Here is a 25,985-nt window from a genome sequence, read left to right as displayed (position 1 = left end):
ACTAATTCCCGAGCTCTTCGTGATGCTGAAATTGACGAAGGTAGAAATCAAAGAAAGAGCATCAAGTGTTGATGGTTAACAAGACCACTAGTTTCAAGAAAAGGGCAAAGGGATAGAAGGGGAACTTCAAGAAGAACGGCAAGCAAGTTGCTACTCAAGTGAAGAAGCCCAAGTCTGTACCTAAGCCTGAGACTAAGTGCTTCTACTGCAAAGGGACTGGTCACTGGAAGCGGAACTACCCCAAGTATTTTGTGGATAAGAAGGATGGCAAAGTGAACAAAGGTATATTGGATATACATGTTATTGATGTGTACTTTACTAGTGTTTATAGCAACCCCTCGGCATTTGATATTGGTTCAGTTGCTAAGAGTAGTAACTCGAAACGGGAGTTGAAGAATAAACAGAGACTAGTAAAAGGCGAGGTGACGATGTGTGTTGGAACGGTGTCGACAGTCAAAACACAATCATATGCAACAATATGATGCATGAATATGGCATGAATATGTGATGTATTTTGAGCCAATGCATTTAGCATTCAACTTGGAGGAGATCCATTTGAACCAAAGGTTCAAATGCAACTCTAATTTAAGTCCTTATATATGCCATTTATATGTTTTCACTTATACAGTAGGTATAAGTTGATTTGTCATGCATGAAACTAGTACAGATGGATAGATTGCATTTTTCTGATAATTTTCCATATATAAATTATTTCAATCTGAGCTACGGTTGAATTTCTATGAATTTTAGAAGTTTTGAACATTTTCTGGAATTTCCTGATTTATTTTAAATCCAGAAAGTCCTTTACTGCGTCAGCATGACGTCATCGCTGCGTCAGTAGGTCAACGGGCTGGCCAGGTCAAATCTGACCGGCGGAGCCCACTGGTCAGTGAGACAGGGGTTAGTTTAAGCATAAAATAAAAGATTAGGGGCACCGGGGCCCACTGTCAGCGTCAGTGGGGGTAGATTAGAGGGTGATTAGCCTTAAGCTAATCACCTGACAGGTCGGGCCCACATGGCAGGCCGAAGAGGTCGTCGCCGGCGACCTCTGGACGCGGCGGCGTCCGCGATATAGGCCACGGGGGCGGCAGCTGAGGGCACCGGGGCGTAGCCCGGGCTCGTCCGCATCCAGGGGAGGTGACGGAAGGTTGCGGGATGGCCGGAGCTCGCCGGAGCGGAGCTCGGGCGGCGGCCGGAGTACGGCCAAGGGCGGGCGCAGCGCTGCGGTGCACGGGGAGGCCACCCGAGGGGCTCTGCGGCACCCTCGTGGCACCAGGAGCACGGTGAGGTGCTCGGGGCGAGCTGTGGTGGCCCTTGCCACGACGGTGACATGGTCGGCGGCGAGGCGCTCGCGGGCACGTCGGCTAGCACGGCTACGGCGCGAATTCGAGCGCGGGAACGGAGGGGAGCTCACGGAGGTTCGGCGGGCGTGCTCAGCGGCTCGGGGGAAGCTCTGGAGTCGACGGAGCGGCGATGGGGATCCACGGCGGCCGGAGGCGAAGAAGGCGACGGCGACGGCTCCACGGGACGCTCCGGCTTGCGTGGCTCGGCGGAGAGCTTCAGAGCGAGGAGGCGGAGCTCCTGCGCGTGTCGGAGAGACGAGGGGGAGACGGTGGCTGCGGCAATGGCGAGTGGCGGCGACGGCAGCGTTCGGGCGCGGTGAGAGAGAGCAAGGGAGAAAGCGAGGGGAAAAACGAGGAGGTCGACCGGACCGGGACGGCACCCGCGACGTCGCCCAGCGCGTCGCGCTGGCAGGGGAGAGGGCAGGCTGGCTGGTGGCGTGGCGGCACGGCGGTGCGCGCGCGTCGGCCACACGCCTGTCCGACTGGCGCGAGGTCAACGACGACTGGCACTGGGCCAGTGGGCCGGCTGGGCTACTGGGCCAGGCCAGGCCTCGGGTGAGCACAGGTAAGCTTTTCCCCTTTTGTTTTCTTTTCTATTTTTCTGACATTTGTTCTGATTTAGTAGGATACTAAATCATTTTATTTTCTTATGCCAATTTTTGCAGGGGCTAGTGGTATTATTCCAGAACTCCTCAACAAATGGCATAATTTTTGGACAATATTTTATATATATAACAATATATATCCAGAGCAAATAATTACTGCATTAATTCCAAATGCCCAAAATAAATATTTATGATCTCCTAAAAATATTGGTTTGAATTTTATCTCTGTCCAATATTTTCAGAGAGCAACATGAACATTTTCTTGGAACCTTTTGGAGCAATTTTTATCTGGGTCATTTCCAGAAATGATTCTGAGGGTTTCACAGATCCCCATTTCAAATTTAAATGAAATTTAAACATGATGCACACATGACTAGCTAGTCTAGGTCATACCAGAACTAGGGATGTGACAGAGTTTCTCTCGAAAGAAGTGAGTGGGAGGAAAGTAGAACTTGATGAGGTAACTGTACCTGCTCCCTTATTGGAAAGTAGTTCATCACAGAAATCTGTTCCTGTGACTCCTACACCAATTAGTGAGGAAGTTAATGATGATGATCATGTAACTTCAGATCAAGTTACTACCAAACCTCGTAGGTAAACCAGAGTAAGATCCGCACCAGAGTGGTACGGTAATCCTATTCTGGAGGTTATGTTACTAGACCATGACGAACCTACGAACTATGAGGAAGCGATGATGAGCCCAGATTCCGGGAAATGGCTTGAGGCCATGAAATCTGAGATGAGATCCATGTATGAAGAACAAAGTATGGACTTTGGTTGACTTGCCCGATGATCGGCGAGCCATTGAGATTAAATGGATCTTCAAGAGGAAGACAGACGCTGATAGTAGTGTTACTATCTACAAAGCTAGAATTGTCGCAAAAGGTTTTCGACAAGTTCAAGGTGTTGACTACGATGAGAGTTTCTCACTCGTATCTATGCTTAAAGTCTGTCCGAATCATGTTAGCAATTGCCGCATTTTATGAAATCTCGCAAATGGATAAACAAAACTGCATTCCTTAATGAATTTATTAAAGAAGAGTTGTATATGATGCAACCAGGAGGTTTTGTCAATCCTAAAAGTGCTAACAAAATATGCAAGCTCCAGCGATCCATCTATGGACTAGTGCAAGCATCTCGGAGTTGGAATGTACACTTTGATAAGTTGATCAAAGGATATAGTGTTATACAGACTTGCGGTGAAGCCTGTATTTACAAGAAAGTGAGTGGGAGCACTACAGCATTTCTGATAAGTATATGTGAATGACATATTGTTGATCGGAAATAATGTAGAATTATTCTGCAAAGCATAAAGGAGTGTTTGAAAGGAGTTTTTCAAAGAAAGACCTCGGTGAAGCTGCTTACATATTGAGCATCAAGATCTATAGAGATAGATCAAGACGCTTGATAAGTTTTTTTCAATGAGTACATACCTTAACAAGATTTTGAAGTAGTTCAAAATAGACCAGTCAAAGAAAGAGTTCTTGCCTGCGTTACAAAGGTGTGAAATTGAGTAAGACTCAAAGCCCGACCACGGCAGAAGATAGAAAGAGAATGAAAGTCATTCCCTATGCCTTGGCCATAGGTTCTATAAAGTATGCCATGCTGTGTACCAGATCTATTGTATACCCTGCACTGATTTTGGCAAGGGAGTACAATAGTGATCTAGGAGTAGATCACTGGACAGCGGTCAAAATTATCCTTAGTGGAATAAGGACATGTTTCTCGATTATGGAAGTGACAAAAGGTTCGTCGTAAAGGGTTACGTCGATGCAAGTTTTGACACTAAATCTAGATGACTCTAAGTCTCGGTCTAGATACATATTGAAAGTGGGAGCAATTAGCTAGAGTAACTCCGTGCAGAGCATTGTAGACATACAAATTTGCAAAATACTTACGGATCTGAATGTGACAGACCCGCTGACTAAAATTATCTCACAATCAAAACATGATCACACCTTAGTACTCTTTGGGTGTTAATCACATAGCGATGTGAACTAGATTATTGACTCTAGTAAACCCTTTGAGTGTTGGTCACATAGAGATGTGAACTATGGGTGTTAATCACATGGTGATGTGAATTATTGATGTTAAATCACATGGCGATGTGAACTAGATTATTGACTCTAGTGCAAGTGGGAGACTGAAGGAAATGTGCCCTAGAGGCAATAATAAAGTATTATATATTTCCTTATATCATGATAAATGTTTATTATTCATGCTAGAATTGTATTAACCGGAAACATAATACATGTGTGAATATATAGACAAACAGAGTATCACTAGTATGCCTCTACTTGACTAGCTCGTTAATCAAAGATGGTTATGTTTCCTAGCCATAGACATGAGTTGTCATTTGATTAATGAGATCACCTCATTAGGAGAATGACGTGATTGACTTGACCCATTCCGTTAGCTTAGCACCCGATCGTTTAGTATGTTGCTATTGCTTTCTTCATGACTTATACATGTTCCTATGACTATGAGATTATGCAACTCCCGTTTACCGGAGGAACACTTTGTGTGCTACCAAACGTCACAACGTAAATGGGTGATTATAAAGGTGCTCTACAGGTGTCTCCAAAGGTACTTGTTGGGTTGGCGTATTTCGAGATTAGGATTTGTCACTCCGATTGTCGGAGAGGTATCTCTGGGCCCACTCGGTAATGCACATCACTATAAGCCTTGCAAGCATTGTGACTAATGAGTTAGTTGCGGGATGATGTATTACGGAACGAGTAAAGAGACTTGCCGGTAACGAGATTGAACTAGGTATCGAGATACCGACGATCGAATCTCGGGCAAGTAACATACCGATGACAAAGGGAACAACGTATGTTGTTATGCGGTCTGACCGATAAAGATCTTCGAAGAATATGTGGGAACCAATATGAGCATCCAGGTTCCGCTATTGGTTATTGACCGGAGAGGTGTCTCGGTCATGTCTACATAGTTCTCGAACCCGTAGGGTCCGCACGCTTAACGTTACGATGACAGTTTTATTATGAGTTTATGTATGTTGATGTACCGAAGGAGTTCGGAGTCCCGGATGAGATCGGGGACATGACGAGGAGTCTCGAAATGGCCGAGACGTAAAGATCAATATATTGGACGACTATATTCGGACTTCGGAAAGGTTCCGAGTGATTCGGGTATTTTTCGGAGTACCAGAGAGTTACGGGAATTCGTATTGGGCCTTAATGAGCCATACGGGAAAGGAGGGAAAGACCCCAAAGGGTGGCCGCACCCCTCCCCATGGGCTAGTCCGAATTGGACTAGGGAGGGGGGCGCCCCATTCCATCTTTCTCCTTCCCCCTTCCCTTCTCCTACTCCCACAAGGAAAGGAGGAGTCCTACTCCCGGTGGGAGTAGGACTCCCCCCTTGGGCGCGCCACATCCCCTTGGCCGGCCCTCTCCTCCTTGCTCCTTTATATACGGGGGCAGGGGGCACCCCATAGACACAACAATTGATCTATTGATCTCTTAGCCGTGTGCGGTGCCCCCCTCCACCAAATTACACCTCAATAATATCGTTGCGGAGCTTAGGCGAAGCCCTGCGTCGGTAGAACATCATCAGCGTCACCACGCCGTCGTGCTGACGAAACTCTCCCTCAACACTCGGCTGGATCGGAGTTCGAGGGACGTCATCGAGCTGAACGTGTGCTGAACTCGGAGGTGCCGTGCGTTCGGTACTTGATCGGTCGGATCGTGAAGACGTACGACTACATCAACCGCGTTGTGATAATGCTTCCGCTTTCGGTCTACGAGGGTACGTGGACAACACTCTCCCCTCTCGTTGCTATGCATCACCATGATCTTGCGTGTGCGTAGGAAATTTTTTGAAATTACTACGTTCCCCAACAGTAGCCACCGCCGCCGCCTCCTCCTTCCCACACCTCAAGCCGCCGCCGCCACATCTCCCGTAGCCGCCGCCGCCACTTCTCTTCTTCCCCTGCCTCACCACCTCTCTCCCGAAACCCTCAGGGCCGCCGCCGCTACCCTCTTCCCTCTGTAGCCGCCGCCGCCTTCTCCCTCCTCCTCTCACCACCACCCAAAACCCTAACCACCCGCCGTCTCCATGGCCAAGGCTGACGCATCCGACGCCGGTTCCTTTTCCGGTGCCATGTTCACCTCCGATCGCCTCAACGAGATTCACATCAAGGACCACGTACCTGTCATCCTCGACCTCGACTCGCCGTCCTACAACGCATGGCGCACGTACTTCGCGCTGTTGTTCCGCTCTTACCGTCTCATCGAGCATGTTGACGGGAGCGCTGACATCCGCGACATGAAGGACGATGACGAGTGGCTCGTTGTGGACGCCTGCATCGTCAAGTGGCTCTTCCTCACCATCTCCGGCAGCCTCTTCAACATGGTGAACACCCGTGATCCGTCCGCGTATGCTATGTGGACGCGCCTGTGTGATCTCTTCCTCGACAATCAACTGCAGCGCCGCGTCTTTCTTCAAGGGGAGTTCTTCACTATGCAGCAAAACGATCTTTCGATCGACGAGTACTGCACGCGGCTGAAGGTTCTCGCCGATGAGCTACGCGACGTCGGCATGACCATCGATGACTGGGTCCTCCTCACCAACCTCCTCCGCGGCCTCCACCCCGACCTTGGCCAGTCCGCCGCCAACCTCTCCCTCATCACGCCGACGTACGCGAAGGCGGTCACATATCTTCGCATAGAGGAAAAGCGTCTCCGTCACACCGCTCGACAGGCGACCCACGCCGCTCTCCACGTCGGCCTCGCCGCCGGCCATGGCTCTTCCCCAACCCAGCCGAGGCCGCGCGCTCCCGCTCCTGCCTCGCCACCCGCGCCTGCGCCCTCCGGCGGCCGCAAGCAGAAGGGTCGCGGGGGCCGGGGCCGCAACTCCAACACGACGCCGCGCCCCCCTGCGCCCGCGGCGGCTGCACCTCCCCCGCCTTGGCTCTCGGGGTATAACCCATGGACGGGAGTAGTGCATGCCTACTCCATGCCCGTCCCTCGCCCACCAGCTCCGGGCATTCTCGGGCCACGGCCGAGCACCCCTCAGGCGCTGCTGACCGCACCGGTCCCTGTCGCGTATGGCACCGCCGCGGCCAACGGTGGCCCGTCGGCCTATGGTGGTCCCTCGGTGTACGGCGGTGCGTCGGGCTATGGTGCATATGGTGGCGCCCCTCCGGTCTACGACCCGGCGCTTCTCTCTGCCCTTCATGCTACCCCCTCGCCGAGCGCCTACAACGGAGGCGGCGATTGGTACATGGACACCGGCGCCGCTGCTCACATGGCCTCCAACCCCGATATCTTATCGCGTGCCGCTCCCTATCCCTTCTCCTCCCGCATCATGGTTGGTGAGGGCAGCTCTCTTCCCATCACCCATCATGGTTCATCCTCCCTTCCGTTACCCTCTTCTTCTTTAACTCTCAATAATGTGCTTGTTTCACCATCCTTAATTAAAAATCTTTGTTCTGTTCGTACTCTTACTCGTGAAAATCCTGTCACTGTTGAGTTTGATGCTCTCGGTTTTTCTGTTAAGGATGCTCGCTCCCGGAGGGTTCTGCACCGATGTGACTCTCCCGATGATCTCTACCCATGCGGTGCTTCTACACGCAGTGGCCCGGTTGCTCTCCATGCCGACGTCTCGCTTTGGCACGCTCGTCTCGGTCATCCCGGCGCCGACGCTCTTCATAAAATTTTGAGCACTTTTCCCTTTTCATGTAATAAATCAGTGGCTCATACTTGTCATGCTTGCCGGATAGGAAAACATGTTCGTCTACCGTTTTCTTCATCTTCATCAATTGCTACTTTTCCCTTTGATATTATTCATTGTGATGTTTGGACATCCCAGTGCCTAGCAATTCGGGTTTATCATATTACCTTGTGATTTTAGATGATTTTTCACACTTCACTTGGACTTTTCCGTTACACCGCAAATCCGATGTCGCCTCCACCCTCCACTCATTTTATGCCTATGTCAACACCCATTTTCATCGCACCATTGCTCATCTTCAAACCGATAACGGAAAAAGAATTTGATAACCTCGCCATTCGCCATCTCCTATCCACTCATGGCACCATATTTCGCTTAACTTGTCCATACACATCCCAACAAAACGGCCGTGCCGAACGTGTTCTCCGCACCCTCAATGAGAGTGTCCGCGCTTTGCTCTGGTCATATGGGTGATCTCAAAAAAGAAAAAGCTACCATATGGGTGCTCTGGTCACTCGACCACACGAGTGGGTGGCTCAAGGAACCAAGATAGGAAGTAGAAGCCACAGCCACAACGCAATGTCACGAAAAGGCTAATCAAATCTTTTGCCAGACTGAACCACACGCCATCCGAGCAGAGAACCTTCAGTAGACAATGTTCGTCAAGGATGTAAAACGCAATGGCTCCCAGCGGCAGATGCGTGAACACTCTGCTTACAAAACATGCTTGACGCATGACCACACACGGGCAAGGCCATGATCCCGACTCCCGAGCCTCCCAAAGTGGCTAACTTTGCAACACAAATATTTCGTCTTCCGGGCTCATTCGCATCTCAGGGCTCTCGTGATCTCCCACACCGGGAGGGCCTCGGCGTTCTCGGCGTAGCCATCGACCCGCTTGCTGGTGTTGGCGATGGCGACCGTGAAGCTCTCGTTCTGGAGGGTGAAGAGATACATCGCCTGTTCGTCCTGGTGGTTCATCATCAGAAAGAAAAAACTTCAGTAAGAACAGCACTGAATATTTGCATCATGCGTTTCTGCAAGATGGCAAATGAGGCCACCAAAGGCAATGTTCCAATTACGGGAACGATGGTTTATGCACATGATTTCATGTTGAGATGTGATTAATAAAACATGCTTTTGCTCTAGAAATGAGGACACTATTGCTGCCATTTTGGAAATATCAGAAGCACCCGTGCAACCTTAAGTAAAGTAACTATACATGAAATAGTACCACCTTTCCACCTTAGAAGTTTATTGGTAAAATATTCGAAGGGGGTGTTGAAAAGCACTACTCCCTCCGTCCCACAATATAAGACGTTTTTGCAAGCTAAAACATAGCTTGCAAAAACGTCTTATATTATGGGACGGAGGGAGTACCTCACATGTTTGGTATATCATATGAGTGGTGGGACAAGTTCACTGAGTTAATACCTCAGGGAGTTCCATATACTCGTCAGGGGATATTTGAAGGAACTCTACAGCCGTTTGACCAACACACCATGCAAACACCTTCTCGCTGTCGTCTGCAATGGTCAAGTGCAACTGAAAGCCAGGCGTGCATCCATTCTGGCAGGCCACTTTACAGAAGGAACACTGAAGCCCATCTGGCAGTTCATCCACAACATAACCGCAGAGATTGTGGAATAACGACAACTTTAAACTGTCGCAATCGATGTGGTCAAGTCGAACACGGCATATCTGTACAAGAAGATATCAAATAAATGAAGGCCGTTAGCACAAAGAATTGACTGCAGTTGAAGAATGCAGCAAGTTCTTAGAAACATCAGTAAAAAATGGTATCTGATGACTGGTTTTATTATACTTCTACAGATTTTAACCTGATGGTCAGTGGTTGTTTCCTGAAGTATGTTAGTATCTAAACTTGAAATGCTTTAGAAGAGATCTTGTAGCAGTAATTGTCTAGTGGAAAAAAGAGTTACATGTGTTCTGTTTGCTGAATGGGGCAGATCTGACAAGAGTGATATATTATGCAGGCATGTTGAATTCAACAACGCTGGCAGTAAGCTCAAGTTAACAAACAGCGATCCTGGCTCCTTTTCGCTCCATGAGACTTCAAGGCTGTTGATACAAAAATAAGCCATCAACCAGAACTTTGCACACATTGTGGCAATAAACAGGACATAGGGAAGCATATAGATGTGGTATACAAGAGCATGCTGCTTACATATTTATTTTATTCAAACTACAAGTCAGACCAGAGATATACACCATATGACCAACTCCAACTCTACCTAATGACCTGCATAGATATTCATACAATATAATGGTTTCAGATGCATGGCAGAACCAATGGAATCGACGTTGGAAACAATAATAGGTAAGAACAACAACAGATAGTGGTACCAGTGTCCAGTAAAAATAAGCTTCGTCAGAACAACTCCTGTTGCATCTTCTATTTCCAAATAGAATGTACTGCCAGATGTGCTTACTTTGCAAACACTTGTTACAGTGCCAAACAGACTAACTCCCACCATTTTACCATGAAGATCACTTACATACGCCTAAAAATGAGGCATGTCATACAACTACCAGAAAAAAAGTACATTGCAGGAACTTACACCACACGTGCAAAGGTACAAGATATATCACAAGTTGTATCGAACTGTATGATGTAGGGAGTCCATGGATTGAAAGAAGAAGATGCAAATAAACAGAACTCACAGGAACTAAACATATTATGACATGTAACACCTTATACAATATTAAATTCTTCTTTTTCATTACGGTAGACTCAACATATTAGGTTACATAATAATATTAGGATTCACACTATAACTCAATACAAATTAAAGCTTCAGCAGAATCAGTGGTGAGAGAACTAAATCAATAAGTAATCGGGTTGCAAGCAACACAATGGCTGGCAAAAGTTATCTTCTGAAAAGAGACAGAAACGAATGATGATTAGGTTACATACTCGAAATGGATATTTGCTGAAGTCAACTGCACCATGCAAGTCACGTGGTAATGTTACTTGCGAAGCCATATTATCGACTGGAGCACATGACAGACGAGGTCCTTGGCTCCTTACTTGAGTAGGTGTGAGGAATACCTATCACATAGTCTCTATGTCTTGGTCAACAGTACTGCAGAAAAAAGTAGCACCAAGATATTGCAACCAACCTGTTCCTCGTGTTGAGCAATTGGCACCAAGTAAACCTGTGTTGCACTACCATACTCAAGGCACAATTCCTGAGGCTCCTCATGATTATTGTGCGCAAAATTGGAAATATAAGGACTGTCCAGTGCAAGCATGCTCCCTACACTGAAAGAGAATGTTTAGCTTGCTATAGCTTGACTTAAACAGTTGGAACTTGTATCGAGTGAAATGAACCTGAAAAGATTTGCAAGTGAAACCTGCTCTCCCCATAAAATAAATTTGATCTTCTCATCATCATTATCTACAAGCACAATCTGCTTTCTTTCTGTACATCCAAAAGGTTCCAAGGTCTCAATCTTCTCAATCCTGCAAGAAAGAAAGGGTGGGTTCTGAACCTTTCTCTAACAAAGTCAGCTTTTACAGTTCATCCAATTCAATTTTATTGCGAGTAGTAAATTTCTTCCTTTTATTCTCACCATCAAAGGAGAAGAGATCGCTAATGAGAAGTAAGAGATATCTTATTTTACCTGGCATAAAATGAGTATACAACATCATTTCTACTTTTCTCTTCCATCATGGAGGAGAAAGAATATGTGCAAAACTGTGCAGCAAGTAGCATGGCATCTTCATCTTGTTCCTATATAAAGCAAAGGTAAGCTCCTAGTGAAGAATGTGCATGGAAGTTGATCTCATAAGTGGAGATGACATGGTTTCACATTATAACAGCTTAAGCTTAACTACTTTTCTATACAGAAATGAAATATCCCAGTTGATCTCATAAGTGGAGATGACGTGGTTTCACATTATGGTAAACTTTTTCTAACTTCTAGTCAACTATCAGGGTATGAAGAGTCATTTAAGGGATCAAAATGAAATATCGCAGTTGATCTCATAAGTGGAGATGGCATGGTTTCACATTATGATAAAAAAATTCTAATTTCTAGTCAACTATCAGGGTATGAAGAGTCATTTAAGAGATCAAAATGCAATTAAACAGCAGCATATAATCTGACAAGTTGCATAAAATTGTATCTTCGAACAGCACTTCCTTTATACGACCTAAAAGCTTTGGATGGTCACCTCATCAAGTAGTATCACCATGTATTCTGTTGGCAAAATACGAGCATGGCCAGATCCCTCAACAACAGCTGTGCGAAGACAACATCCTGTGAGCACAACTTCTCGACCCTTCTTCAAGATACAATGTTGTCCTATATAGTTGTAGTACCTGGCATGGAAGTTTGAGAGCCCGCATATAAATGAAAGTCAGGCCAATGCAAAATCGATCCTCGTCCATTCTACATTTCCTTTATGCATTTGTTACTGACTTTTTACCATGATATCAGTCTAACAAAATGGAAAATAAACTAAGCAATTAGTCAGACCTACCTTCGGTGTAGATACAGATCAATAGTGGATGTACTCCACATGTCTCCCAAGGTAAGCATGTATATATTTGTACCTACAAGAAAGACGCAAAATTGAGGAGGCGCCGTCGAAAATGCAGATTAGAATTCATGTAACAAAATGGCCTTTCAAATGGTAAATGCTTTAAAAGTTATGGTGTTTAATCACGGATAATGTTGAATGAATGGATATCACCAATTAATCATGGAAGTTGTAATAAATGGGAGGGGGGCTGTTTTTATTCTTTTTCCGAATGGTCACTAGGAGGGAGATACTGCCCACCTGGATTTTCATTGAGACAAGAACCAGAGTTTAAGCTTATAGACCATGGGTGATAGAAGGTAATGGAGCCCGGAGGCAGGGCAAACCCGCCAAGCATCGGCGTGGTGCCAAAGGCCAGGAGTGATGTGGGCTCTCCAGAGGATTGCGTTGTTTCTGCAGATCACCCTACGAGTGCCATTGATGGGGACAAGGGCAGGAACACCGACTCATTTCATGTGCTTCCAGAAATGCCAGCAGCCTGAAGGGGATTCTGCTCTCATATTGGGCTTATGTTCACTTACTGAGACAGTTCTAGAGAAGTACTAGACTACTAGCCTGCCGTCCTCTTAAGCAAATATCTCTTTAAAGCTTATATGTTCTAAAACCAATCAAGGAATTCCTAACACACACATATTTCGTTCATTGGATGAAGGAGATTACAAGGTGCTTAAGCATACCAGGGAGAACGAAAACATCGATGACGACTGCCTCAAGGACACTCTTGGGAGAAAGGAAGTTCTTCTCATGGATAGAATCGATTGTGACAGTCCTGGGAAGCCTCCTTCTTTTACTCCTTGTGTTTAGAAGGCTGGTCACTTCAACCTTCGTCTTTGCGGTAAGAGATTTACGCTGCTCTGTCCAGGACTATGAAAAGCAGCAAACGTTTAGCCCTATAAGGCATCCGTATATTTCATGAAAACACACAAGAAACCTCCACTCCAATTGGTAGAAGAAGTGGTGATAAAATAGTGAATACAATGTAAGCACCGAGATTTGCATCATGTTTATATATGTGGAACAGCCGAAAGGCAGGACTTATGCAGTACATCAAGTAACTAAGTAACCACCATACAGTACATCCAAACTGGTAATTATAAGGTAGATAGGGCAATCTTTCCCTGTATACGGATGAGTATACAACCAATTAGATCCACTTTTGGTACACATAATTTTATTTTGTGCATGTCCTGTGCAGTTGAGTATTACTCCCTCCGTCCGAAAATACTTGTCATCAAAATGGATAGAAAGATATGTATCTAGAACTAAAATACATCTAGATACATCCCTTTTTATACATTTAGATGACAAGTATTTCCGGACGGAGGGAGTAATTACCAACACATTGTTCAAATCCTTCCATGAACTGGTGCGCTTGCTTTCAAATTCGAGCTAATTGAACAAAAAAATCCTAGGAAACAGCATGCACAAAACATAGATCATGCTTATTCGAGAAAGAGCCATGTGCTAGTACTGGCTACTGAAGGCTGGGTAAATGTGCAGTGAATTTAACTGAGCGATTCAACGGAGACACCACCTAATCAGTAGACCATATAGAAATGGGGAGTCAGTTGGCGGCGGCGAATCTGACAGACCTGGAAGAGGTCGGAGAGGAGGATGGCGGCGGTGACGCCGCTGGAGTAGGCGCGGCAGGACTTGAGCACCTGCGCCACCGTCCACCCCCACGGCGGCCGCGCCGGCGCCGGCCCCGCGCCGGGGGACTCGCTGCCGTCGCCCCCGGACGAGGTGATGACCGAGATGGCGTAGTCGACGAACTCGAGGAAGGCGCCCCCGTCCGCGGAGGCGGAGGCGGTGACGGCGGCTGGCTCCATGGAACCCTAGGCCAGGGGAGGGGAGGGGAGGTGGGCGGGAAGACTCCGGAGGATGAAGACGAGCGCGGGGTTTTCCGCCTTGTGGCCGTGACGGGTGGGGCCGGGTCGCAGCCCAGAACAATTTCCACAACTTTTTCAGTAATAAGAAAATGACGCGATATTTGTTTCAACAAAAAAATGACGCGATAAATTGTTAAGAGCTTCTCCTAAATGAATTTTGAATTTGAATTTGAAATTTTGCACATTACTAGGACAACACCGACCCAACATACTCCGTTTTTTTTTCATAAACCATTTTAAAAACTAACATAGTACTCCAGTTTTCAATTGGTTTTCACCATAGCTTATTAGCTTGGGTTCTGCCGGAAATTTTCTCTCCTACTCCGTAGTTCAGAACTTCAAATTCTAACTGGTTCGGCAGGCACATCATCAAGTTCGCTGGTCGTGTTCCCCTCTTTTTCAAGCGACTAGTGGCGTTACCTGACACACCCAAAGGATGAACATATCAGTTACAGACATAATTAAGAGCTCTTTTTTTTGCATTGCTCCCCAATCTCCAGTTAACTGCAACAAACATATGAGATAACAAAATAGTGAAGTATACTAAAATCTCATCATGGGGCAGTGGGCAGAGATAACAACAGATTATTGTAAGCTCCGAGAACGAATCAATTTACGGTTACAACATCCTTAACAAGGCTCCCTCATCAACATCTTTCTAGGAAGGAAGAAGAGGTTCCCCCATAAACTCTAGGCAAATCTCCAGGCCTGAAGACTATCCACATTTATCCGACATCGATACGATACGAGGGGGGAACCCGGCAGCTTTGGGGAAAACTGGCAACTTAACAAGTAGTCAAATTTTATGTGCAAAACCAAGAGAAAAGTAAGACGAGGAAAGGAAAACTGCTGCAGGCGGGCGATTTCTGCACTGTTCACAGAGACTGGTTGTTGAAGAAGCCATCTATCTCACAGGCGATTTCTGCTCACAGGAACTGAGCATCCATGGGTGAAGTGGTTCATGATCAGTGGTCTAAGGCGGATCTGATGGAAAGGGGCGGCACTTGCGCATTTCCTTTGGCTAACAGCTCGTGATTTATGAATAGGACAATGACAGTGATGTCGTCATGGAAATGCCGGCGGACTTTCTTGTCGATCCTCATGAGGTCTGAGTACCGCATCTCACGTTTCCGCGCTGCTTCTTGGAGTGCTGCTTTTATGAGCCTTTTTGCGCTCCCCTGAACAAAGAGAGTGTGCCAGTCATGATACAGAAAATTAATCCAAGCAGTTTTAACTATTTACCTACAGCGGAGAAATCAAAATCACCCTTCCAGCTAATGCTGAGTGAACCAACTTCGACTGGTTTGGTAAAACTACCATGTCAAACTGTCAACAGTATCCAACAGTTACTATTTTTTTTGCAATAAAGTATCCCCAAAAATTACTTAGTAGCTTCCACCCATGGCACACATATGCATCCACATTATGTCTGGAAATAGCAATAAATGCAAGCTTGTGGGACATTCAATATCCAGGGTATCAAACACAAGTATATACAGCCAAGAAAACAAGTGGCTAAAGAGACCTCAGTCAAGGTACTACAGCAAGTTATGAATCCCCGATGCTTGAAGAATAGCACAAAATTGCTGTTGCTTCCATGTAGGCAGTGACATTTTATTATTGGTATGGTCCATGTGGACCTACACTAATACAGTAGAGAATTTACATAATTACAATAGCTATCATGACATGAATGATTGTGCCGGCAATACAGAAGGGCAATGAGCCATAGACACAGCTAACTTTTTTATCTATCTAAGTGGGTGCAAAACATCATAGGAGATGCCTCAAACTTCCTATGGTAATAGGATGGTTCTAACTCAAAGCATTCAAGGGGAAACCCTTGACTTGGAAGTTTTGCCAGCTTGTAAATGTGAGAATCCAAAACCACTGACGCAGTCGCACACCAGAAAATACTCCACATCCAGCGCGTTACCATCACCAGCAAACAACAATTATTAGTTTCATAGTGAGGACCCTGTCTGTACTTAACTATTCATGCTGGTGTCGACAAAACATGAGAACATCATTTCGATTTCTAGTACACAAAATTCAGATTATAAATTCTCCTTTGCTTAGGTAAATGGAAGTATGAAAAAACAGTACGCCGTGATACACATTTAGTCTGGTGAATATATTTAAAGTCCTACTTATAATGCAAAAGGAAACTCATAGCATTTCACAGTTGGTCGATTTAAGATCATCTTAGGCAACAACAGAAAGCTAAAAGAAATATAAAGAGGAAAAATGCTGTGTGGGATCTTACAGCGCGCTGATTGTTGTGAACAATCTCTACGGCTTCCTGGTTAGTCAAGTGCTCCCACAAGCCATCTGAGGCAAATATGACGAAACAGTCACTTGGTTCAAGGCTGCGCGAGACGATGGTTGGTTCGGCGCTCATTATAGGTCTGCTGAATGGCTCAGAGACTCTGAACTTGGGCTTGATCCGTTCCGTGTTATACTTTGCGTCTTTCAAGTACGCATCACCGAGTGACCGCGACACCTGCATAACCAACCCACTACGTAAGCACCAAACACACATATATATATAGGCTGCAAACGAATTACGAATACAGCGACGCGAAACCAAACCCCTTAAAAGATAAAAACCGACCTGTATGATGCCCTTCACTCTCCAGACCCCATGCTTAAGCGCGACGATCTGCGGGTCATCGGGGTGCTGGGCCATGAGCTCCTGCCGGACGGCCTCGTCATTGGCGTTGTGCTCGGTGGAGAGCTGCTCGGCGACGATCTGGCCGGAGCGGCCGACCTTCTTCCCCAGGACGGCCCGGGAGTCCCCCAGGTTGGCGACGAAGAGGGTGCGCTCGTGCACGACGCCGACGAGGCAGCAGGAGCCGACGGTGGCGAGGTCCGGGTTGGTGTCCCACTGGCTGGAGACCTGCGCGATGAAGGCCGCCTCGGTGGCCGCGAAGGCGTCCCTGATGGCGTCCGCCGTGACGCCCCCCGGGCCGGACGCGGCCTCTGCACGCACACAGATAATTAGATCAAACCTAGCTGGCTAGCTCTCGTCGCCGCAATCCATCCCATCCATTTCTCCCAAACCAATCCGTGCGCGCGCGCGCGTGCGCGTGCGGGTGGAAGAATATACTACTCGTATGTAACAGAAGGGGGAGGAAAGGGGGAGCGAATGCGGGTGGATGGGTAGTACGTACCTAGGAGGGTGGGGAGGAGGTGGTCGCAGGCGAAGCGGGCGGCGGCGTGGCCGGCGTGGCCGTCGAGGACGGCGAGGAGGGTGCCGAGGGGCGGGGCGGAGTGGAGGCGGCACTGGTCCTCGAGCGTCTGGTTGGCCTGGACGAGCGCGGCGGAGACGTCGCCCGCGGCGCAGCGCGCGAGGTCGCGCCACCAGAGCAGGCCGTCGCGGCCCTCAGAGGCGGAGGCGGAGGCGTCGGAGGAGGGGTCGGAGGCCGGCGGGGGCGCGGCGTGGGGCGGCGCGGGCGAGGTCTGCCAGGACCCGCCGCACGCCGAGAGGAACCTGAGGAGCCCGCCCAGCATAGCACCGCCACATCGCCGACCGGGGCGCCCCCGATGCGCGCGGACGGCGGCGGCGGAGCAGGAAATGCGATGCGCGTGCGGGTGGGGAGGGCGGGGTCGCAATCGGCCGCGTACGAGAAGGGAGGGGAGGGGAAAAGAATTGGGGGAAAAGGCCGCCGGGTGGGGAAGGGAGGAGGGGGAGAGAGTGGGAGGGAGTGGCGTGCGTCGGGCTGGTTTGGTTTGGTGCGACGCGGTGCTCGGTGGGGGACGGGAGGGGCGGGCGGCAGGGCAGCGGGGCGGAGTAATTGGGCGGCCGTCGTTTTTCGACGCCTTTTTGGTCCGGCCGGATGGAGGCGCCATCACGGTGGTGCGATGCGGTCAGCGTGTCCTTGGACTGTTGCGCGCGCGCGCTCACACTCGGTGCCGTGCGTAGCGGTCGATGTCTCGTGGACTCGCCCGGAAATGTTTCTGTGGATCCGATTTCGCGGAGCTTTCACCGCATCAGATTTGTCGCGTGGAGCCGCTTTGGTTCCAACGTATATATGTTTTCTGCCGCGTCAAATCTTACGGATTTGAGAACTAACAAAGTCTCAGCTAACTCATATACTATTTTACCCGTAAAAAAAAAAACTCCTATACTATTTGACTAATCAGACCAAAAAAATCCTCACAAATCTCTGCGTAAAATCCAACGGCGTACGAGTTAGATGAGACATGGTTATTTCTCATCTAGACAAAAGCTAGCCACATCTTTCTTTTAAACACGTTGCGAACATAGACACTCACGTACACACGCATGCTCGTCTATGTGAACACTCACACGCACACTCCACCTGTACGAGCACCTTCGATAGGGTAAGCCAGCAAATCTTGAGATCGACAAAGCCACCACAAACGGATCATAGAGCATCTCCAGCCGTTCGGCCCCTAGGGGCTGGAAATAGCGACGCCCTGGGGGCAAACCGGCGATAATTTCGGCGTGAGGGCGATCGGGTTCCCAGCTGCCGCCCCAGGTCGCCCCCTGTCGACGTTTTGTAAATATTTTTAAAAACATACTCATCCAAAATTCGGCCAACCTTCGGCAAACACGACATAGATTCGGCGATATTTAGGCGTTCTGCGGTCTTTTTGCATATTCAAAACATGATCTACTAAAAGGGAAAAAAATTGCTGCTGCCACGCCTACAGGCCGAAGAGCTTGCTGAAGGCGTCGTAGTCGCCGCCGTCATCGTCCTCCTTCTCCTTCTTCACACCGCGGCCGTCCCTGCTGGACGCCTGTACGGGGTCGCCCTGGCGGACTGGTTTGGCAGGCGGCGGCGCCTCATCGTCGCTGTCCTCGAGTACGATGTAATGCGAGGGATAAGAGTTTGTGATGGATATTTGGTATGTCTTGACTTCTGCGTAGACTCCCCGGCAACGGCGCCAGAAATCCTTCTTGCTACCTCTTGAGCACTGCGTTGGTTTTCCCTTGAAGAGGAAAGGGTGATGCAGTAAAGCAGCGTAAGTATTTCCCTCAGTTTTTGAGAACCAAGGTATCAATCCAGTAGGAGGTCACGCACGAGTCCCTCGCACCTACACAAACAAATAAAATCCTCGCAACCAACGCAATAAAGGGGTTGTCAATCCCTTCACGGTCACTTACGAAAGTGAGATCTGATAGATATGATAAGATAATATTTTTGGTATTTTTATGATAAAGATGCAAAGTAAAATAAAAGCAAAATAAAAACGGCGCCAGAAATAGCTTGTTGTCGGGAGATTAAATATGATGGAAAATAGACCCGGGGCCATAGGTTTCACTAGTGGCTTCTCTCGAGAGCATAAGTATTACGGTGGGTAAACAAATTACTGTTGAGCAATTGACAGAATTGAGCATAGTTATGAGAATATCTAAGTATGATCATGTATATAGGCATCACGTCCGAGACAAGTAGACCGACTCCTGCCTGCATCTACTACTATTACTCCACACGTCGACCGCTATCCAGCATGCATCTAAAGTATTAAGTTCATAATAACGGAGTAACGCTTTAAGCAAGATGACATGATGTAGAGGGATAAACTCATGCAATATGATATAAACCCCATCTTGTTACCCTCGATGGCAACAATACAATACGTGCCTTGCTGCCCCTACTGTCACTGGGAAAGGACACCGCAAGATTGAACCCAAAGCTAAGCACTTCTCCCATTGCAAGAAAGATCAATCTAGTAGGCCAAACCAAACTGATAATTCGAAAGAGACTTGCAAAGATAACCAATCATACATAAAAGAATTCAGAGAAGATTCAAATATTGTTCATAGATAAACTTGATCATAAACCCACAATTCATCGGTCTCAACAAACACACCGCAAAAGAAGATTACATCGAATAGATCTCCACAAGAGAGGGGGAGAACATTGTATTGAGATCCAAAAAGAGAGAAGAAGCCATCTAGCTAATAACTATGGACCCGAAGGTCACACATCATCGGAGAGGCTATGGTGTTGATGTAGAAGCCCTCCATGATCGATGCCCCCTCCGGCGGAGCTCCGGAAAAAGCCCCAAGATGGGATCTCACGGGTACAGAAGGTTGTGGCGGTGGAATTAGATTTTTGGCTCCGTATCTGGTAGTTTGGGGGTACGTAGGTATATATAGGAGGAAGAAGTACGTCGGTGGAGCAACATGGGGCCCACGAGGGTGGAGGGCGCGCCCAGGGGGTAGGCGCGCCCCCCTACCTCGTGCCTTCCTGGTTGATGTCTTGACGTAGGGTCCAAGTCCTCTGGATCACGTTCGTTCCGAAAATCACGTTCTCGAAGGTTTCATTCCGTTTGGACTCCGTTTGATATTCTTTTTCTGCGAAACTCTGAAATAGGCAAAAAACAGCAATTCTGGGCTGGGCCTCCGGTTAATAGGTTAATCCCAAAAATAATATAAAAGTGTATAATAAAGCCCAATAATGTCCAAAACAGAATATAATATAGCATGGAACAATAAAAAATTATAGATACGTTGAAGACGTATCAAGCATCCCCAAGCTTAATTCTTGCTCGTCCTCGAGTAGGTAAATGATAAAAATAGAATTTTTGATGTGGAATGCTAGTTGGCATAATTTCAATGTAATTCTCTTAATTGTGGTATGAATATTCAGATCCGAAAGATTCAAGACAAAAGTTTAATATTGACATAAAAATAATAATACTTCAAGCATACTAACTAAGCAATTATGTCTTCTCAAAGTAACATGGCCAAAGAAAGCTATCCCTACAAAATCATATAGTCTGGCTATGCTCTATCTTCACCACACAAAGTATTTAAATCATGCACAACCCCGATGACAAGCCAAGCAATTGTTTCATACTTTTGATGTTCTCAAACTTTTTCAATCTTTACGCAATACATGAGCGTGAGCCATGGACATAGCACTATATATGGAATAGAATGGTGGTTGTGGAGAAGACAAAAAAGGAGAAGATAGTCTCACATCAACTAGGCGTATCAATGGGCTATGGAGATGCCCATTAATAGATATCAATGTGAGTGAGTAGGGACTACCATGCAACGGATGCACTAGAGCTATAAGTATATGAAAGCTAAACAAAAGGAACTAAGTGGGTGTGCATCCAACTCGCTTGCTCACGAAGACCTAGGGCATTTTGAGGAAGCCCATCATTGGAATATACAAGCCAAGTTCTATAATGAAAATTTCCCACTAGTATATGAAAGTGATATCATAGGAAACTCTCTATCATGAAGATCATGGTGCTACTTTGAAGCACAAGTGTGGTAAGAGGATAGTAACATTGCCCCTTCTCTCTTTTTCTCTCATTTTTTGGGGCCTTTTCTCCTCTTTTTTTATGGCCTCTTTTTTTAGTCCGAAGTCTCATCCCGACTTGTGGGGGAATCATAGTCTCCATCATCCTTTCCTCACTTGGGACAATGCTCTAAAAATGATGATCATCACACTTTTATTTACTTACAACTCAACAATTACAACTCAATACTTAGAACAAAATATGACTCTATGTGAATGCCTCCGGCAGTGTACTGGGATATGCAATGAATCAAGAGTGACATGTATGAAAGAATTATAAATGGTGGCTTCGCCACAAATACGATGTTAACTACATGATCATGCGAGGCAATATGACAATGATGGAGCGTGTCATAATAAACTGAACGGTGGTAAGTTTCATGGCAATATATCTCGGAATGGCTATGGAAATGCCATGGTAGGTAGGTATGGTGGCTGTTTTGAGGAAGGTATATGGTGGGTGTATGATACCGGCGAAAAGTGCGCGATATCGGAGAGGCTAGCAATGGTGGAAGGAAGAAAGTGCGTATAACCCATGGGCTCAACATTAGTCATAAAGAACTCATATACTTATTGCAAAAATCTACAAGTTATCAAAGCAAAGTATTACGCGCATGCTCCTAGGGGATAGATTGGTAGGAAAAGACCATCGCTCGTCCCCGACCACCACTCATAAGGAAGACAATCAATAAATAAATCATGCTCCGACTTCATCACATAAAGGTTCACCATACGTGCATGCTACGAGAATCACAAACTTTAACACAAGTATTTCTCAAATTCAAAACTACTCAACTAGCATGACTCTAATATCACCATCTCCATATCTCAAAACAATTATCAAGTATCAAACTTCTCATAGTATTCAACACACTCATAAGAATTTTTTTACTAATCTTGAATGCCTATCATAATTAAAGCAAATTACCATGCTGTTTTGTAGGACTCTCAAAATAATCTAAGTGAAGCATGAGAGAACAATAGTTTCTATAAAACAAATCCACCACCGTGCTCTAAAAGATATAAGTGAAGCACTAGAGCAAAAACTATATAACTCAAAAGATATAAGTGAAGCACATAGAGTATTCTAACAATTTCCGAATCATGTGTGTCTCTCTCAAAGGTGTGTACAGCAAGGATGGTTGTGGCAAACTAACAAACAAAGACTCAAATAATACAAGACGCTCCAAGCAAAACACATATCATGTGGTGAATAAAAATATAGCTCCAAGTAAAGTTACCGATGGAAGTAGACGAAAGAGGGGATGCCTTCCGGGGCATCCCCAAGCTTTGGCTTTTAGGTGTCCTTAGATTATCTTGGGGTGCCATGGGCATCCCCAAGCTTAGGCTCTTGCCACTCCTTGTTCCATAATCCATCAAATCTTTTACCCAAAACTTGAAAACTTCACAACACAAAACTTAACAGGAAATCTCATGAGCTCCGTTAGCGAAAGAAAACAAAACACCACTTCAAGGTACTGTAATGAACTCATTCTTTATTTATATTGGTGTTAAACCTACTGTATTCCAACTTCTCTATGGTTTATAAACTATTTTACTAGCCATAGATTCATCAAAATAAGCAAACAACACACGAAAAACAGAATCTGTCAAAAACACAACAGTTTGTAGTAATCTGTAACTAACGCAAACTTCTGGAACTCCAAAAATTCAGCCAAAATAGGATGACCTAGACAATTTGTTTATTGATCAGCAGAAATTGGAATCAATATTTTATCATGTTCTGGTGATTTTAACAATTGTTTTCGTGAACAGAAAGTTTCTGGAATTTTCAGCAAGATCAAATAACTATCATCCAAGAAGATCCTATAGGTTTAACTTGGCACAAACACTAATTAAAACATAAAAACAAATCTAACCAGAGGCTAGATCACTTATTTATTCCTAAACAGAAGCAAAAAGCAAAAAAACTAAAATAAAATTGGGTTGTCTCCCAACAAGCGCTTTTCTTTAAAGCCTTTTAGCTAGGCATTGATAATTCAATGATGCTCACAAGAAAGACAAGAATTGAGGCACAAAGAGAGCATCATAAAACACGTGACAAACACATCTAAGTCTAACATACTTCCTATGCATAGGCATCTTATAGGCAAACAAATTATCAAGGCAAGCAAAAACTAGCATATGCAAGGAAGCGGAAAGAAACAATAGCAATCTCAACATAACGAGAGGTAATTTAGTAACATGAAAATTTCTACAACCATATTTTCCTCTCTCATAATAATTACATGTAGGATCATAAGCAACAATATAGCTATCACAAAACATATGCTTAACACGCACATGTATGCAAAGTTGACACTCTTCCAAAATAGTGGGATTAACATTAACTAAAGTCATGACCTCTCCAAACCCACTTTTATCAAAAATTTCATAAGATTGAACATTCTCCAAATATGTGGGATCTAAAGTTGACACTCTTCCAAACCCACTTTCAATAATATTGCAAACACTATTATCAATCTCATATTCATCATGGGGCTTAAATAAATTTTCAAGATCATAAGAAGAACTATCACCTCAATCATGATCATTGCAACAAGTAGAGGACATAGCAAAACTAGCACCCCCAAGCTTAGGGTTTTGCATATTTGTAGCACAATTGACATCAATAGAATTTATAGTAAAATCATTGCAATCATGCTTTTTATTCAAAGATCTATCATGAATTGCTTCATAAAGTACTTCATCACAATTTTCAGATTCATGAATTTCAAGCAAAACCTCATAAAGATAATCTAGTGCACTCAATTCACTAGCAATAGGTTCATCATAATTGGATCTCTTAAAGAGATTAGCAAGTGGATGAGGATCCATAAACTTTTAGCAAGTGAAGATGCAAGCAAAAAGAAGGTACATGGTAACACAAGCAAACAAAAGATCGAACGGAAGAAGGGCGAATAAAACGGCAAAGGTGAAGCGGGGGAGAGGAAAACGAGAGGCAAATGGCAAATAATGTAATGCGAGGGATAAGAGTTTGTGATGGGTACTTGGTATGTCTTGACTTCTGCGTAGACTCCCCGGCAACGGCGCCAGAAATCCTTCTTGCTACCTCTTGAGCACTGCATTGGTTTTCCCTTGAAGAGGAAAGGGTGATGCAGTAAAGCAGCGTAAGTATTTCCCTCGGTTTTTGAGAACCAAGGTATCAATCCAGTAGGAGGCCACGCACGAGTCCCTCGCACCTACACAAACAAATAAAATCCTCGCAACCAACGCAATAAAGGGGTTGTCAATCCCTTCACGGTCACTTACGAAAGTGAGATCTGATAGATATGATAAGATAATATTTTTGGTATTTTTATGATAAAGATGCAAAGTACAATAAAAGCAAAATAAAAATGGCGCCAGAAATAGCTTGTTGTCGGGAGATTAAATATGATGGAAAATAGACCCGGGGCCATAGGTTTCACTAGTGGCTTCTCTCGAGAGCATAAGTATTACGGTGGGTAAACAAATTACTGTTGAGAAATTGACAGAATTGAGCATAGTTATGAGAATATCTAAGTATGATCATGTATATAGGCATCACGTCCGAGACAAGTAGACCGACTCCTGCCTGCATCTACTACTATTACTCCAAACATCGACCGCTATCCAGCATGCATCTAGAGTATTAAGTTCATAAGAACGGAGTAACGCTTTAAGCAAGATGACATGATGTAGAGGGATAAACTCATGCAATATGATATAAACCCCATCTTGTTACCCTCGATGGCAACAATACAATACGTGCCTTGCTGCCCCTACTGTCACTGGGAAAGGATACCGCAAGATTGAACCCAAAGCTAAGCACTTCTCCCCTTGCAAGAAAGATCAATCTAGTAGGCCAAACCAAACTGATAATTCGAAGAGACTTGCAAAGATAACCAATCATACATAAAAGAATTCAGAGAAGATTCAAATATTGTTCATAGATAAACTTGATCATAAACCCACAATTCATCGGTCTCAACAAACACACCGCAAAAGAAGATTACGTCGAATAGATCTCCACAAGAGAGGGGGAGAACATTGTATTGAGATCCAAAAAGAGAGAAGAAGCCATCTAGCTAATAACTATGGACCCGAAGGTCTGAGGTAAACTACTCACACATCATCGGAGAGGCTATGGTGTTGATGTAGAAGCCCTCCGTGATCGATGCCCCCTCCGGCGGAGCTTCGGAAAAGGCCCCAAGATGGGATCTCACGGGTACAGAAGGTTGCGGCGGTGGAATTAGGTTTTTGGCTCCGTATCTGGTAGTTTGGGGGTACGTAGATATATATAGGAGGAAGAAGTACGTCGGTGGAGCAACGTGGGGCCCACGAGGGTGGAGGGCGCGCCCAGGGGGTAGGCGCGCCCCCTACCTCGTGCCTTACTGGTTGATGTCTTGACGTTGGGTCCAAGTCCTCTGGATCACGTTCGTTCCGAAAATCACGTTCCCGAAGGTTTCATTCCGTTTGGACTCCGTTTGATATTCTTTTTCTGCGAAACTCTGAAATAGGCAAAAAAACAGCAATTCTGGGCTGGGCCTCCGGTTAATAGGTTAGTCCCAAAAATAATATAAAAGTGTATAATAAAGCCCAATAATGTCCAA

At 45.7% G+C, this 25,985-nt stretch overlaps 3 protein-coding genes across 3 annotated transcripts; 1 reads left to right on the top strand and 2 right to left on the bottom strand.

Annotated features, from left to right (window-relative positions):
* The first annotated feature begins 6,025 nt into the window (after window positions 1-6,025).
* Window positions 6,026-7,503, top strand: LOC109752996 (uncharacterized). Its single transcript, XM_020311926.1, has 2 exons — window positions 6,026-7,316; window positions 7,469-7,503. Exons 1-2 carry the CDS (start codon window positions 6,026-6,028, stop codon window positions 7,501-7,503), a joined length of 1,326 nt encoding a protein of 441 aa, XP_020167515.1.
* Window positions 7,504-8,229: 726 nt separating this feature from the next.
* On the bottom strand, window positions 8,230-14,130 carry LOC109752988 (uncharacterized). Its single transcript, XM_020311916.4, has 13 exons — window positions 13,805-14,130; window positions 12,890-13,076; window positions 12,153-12,225; window positions 11,844-11,991; window positions 11,291-11,400; window positions 10,998-11,129; window positions 10,787-10,928; window positions 10,581-10,715; window positions 10,010-10,167; window positions 9,831-9,905; window positions 9,586-9,724; window positions 9,077-9,343; window positions 8,230-8,611 (listed from the first exon to the last, which is right to left on the bottom strand). Exons 1-13 carry the CDS (start codon window positions 14,039-14,041, stop codon window positions 8,465-8,467), a joined length of 1,950 nt encoding a protein of 649 aa, XP_020167505.1. The 5' UTR covers window positions 14,042-14,130; the 3' UTR covers window positions 8,230-8,464.
* Window positions 14,131-14,672: 542 nt separating this feature from the next.
* On the bottom strand, window positions 14,673-17,856 carry LOC109752989 (probable protein phosphatase 2C 36). Its single transcript, XM_073498406.1, has 4 exons — window positions 17,275-17,856; window positions 16,716-17,083; window positions 16,368-16,604; window positions 14,673-15,279 (listed from the first exon to the last, which is right to left on the bottom strand). The coding sequence occupies exons 1-4, from the start codon at window positions 17,612-17,614 to the stop codon at window positions 15,067-15,069; spliced, it is 1,158 nt and encodes a 385-aa protein (XP_073354507.1). The 5' UTR covers window positions 17,615-17,856; the 3' UTR covers window positions 14,673-15,066.
* Window positions 17,857-25,985: the final 8,129 nt, after the last annotated feature.

This window comes from Aegilops tauschii, chromosome 5 (genome assembly GCF_002575655.3).
Source record: "Aegilops tauschii subsp. strangulata cultivar AL8/78 chromosome 5, Aet v6.0, whole genome shotgun sequence".
Taxonomy (NCBI): Eukaryota; Viridiplantae; Streptophyta; class Magnoliopsida; order Poales; family Poaceae; genus Aegilops; species Aegilops tauschii.
This window is presented reverse-complemented; position numbering and strand designations above follow the sequence as displayed.

Excerpts from the sequence above, each read along its gene's own strand:
- LOC109752996 (XM_020311926.1), top strand. The coding sequence starts at position 6,026 with ATGGCCAAGGCTGACGCATCCGACGCCGGTTCCTTTTCCGGTGCCATG. Across the intron at positions 7,317-7,468 it reads TCTTCCCATCACCCATCATG|GATGCTCGCTCCCGGAGGGT; the intron begins GTTCATCCTCCC and ends TTTTCTGTTAAG.
- LOC109752988 (XM_020311916.4), bottom strand. The coding sequence starts at position 14,041 with ATGGAGCCAGCCGCCGTCACCGCCTCCGCCTCCGCGGACGGGGGCGCC. Across the intron at positions 9,906-10,009 it reads CTTATTTTTACTGGACACTG|GTCATTAGGTAGAGTTGGAG; the intron begins GTACCACTATCT and ends ATATCTATGCAG. Across the intron at positions 9,725-9,830 it reads AGTTTGAATAAAATAAATAT|CCTTGAAGTCTCATGGAGCG; the intron begins GTAAGCAGCATG and ends TTGTATCAACAG.
- LOC109752989 (XM_073498406.1), bottom strand. The coding sequence starts at position 17,614 with ATGCTGGGCGGGCTCCTCAGGTTCCTCTCGGCGTGCGGCGGGTCCTGG. Across the intron at positions 16,605-16,715 it reads GAGTGAAGGGCATCATACAG|GTGTCGCGGTCACTCGGTGA; the intron begins GTCGGTTTTTAT and ends TTGGTTATGCAG. Across the intron at positions 15,280-16,367 it reads TTCACAACAATCAGCGCGCT|GGGAGCGCAAAAAGGCTCAT; the intron begins GTAAGATCCCAC and ends CTCTTTGTTCAG.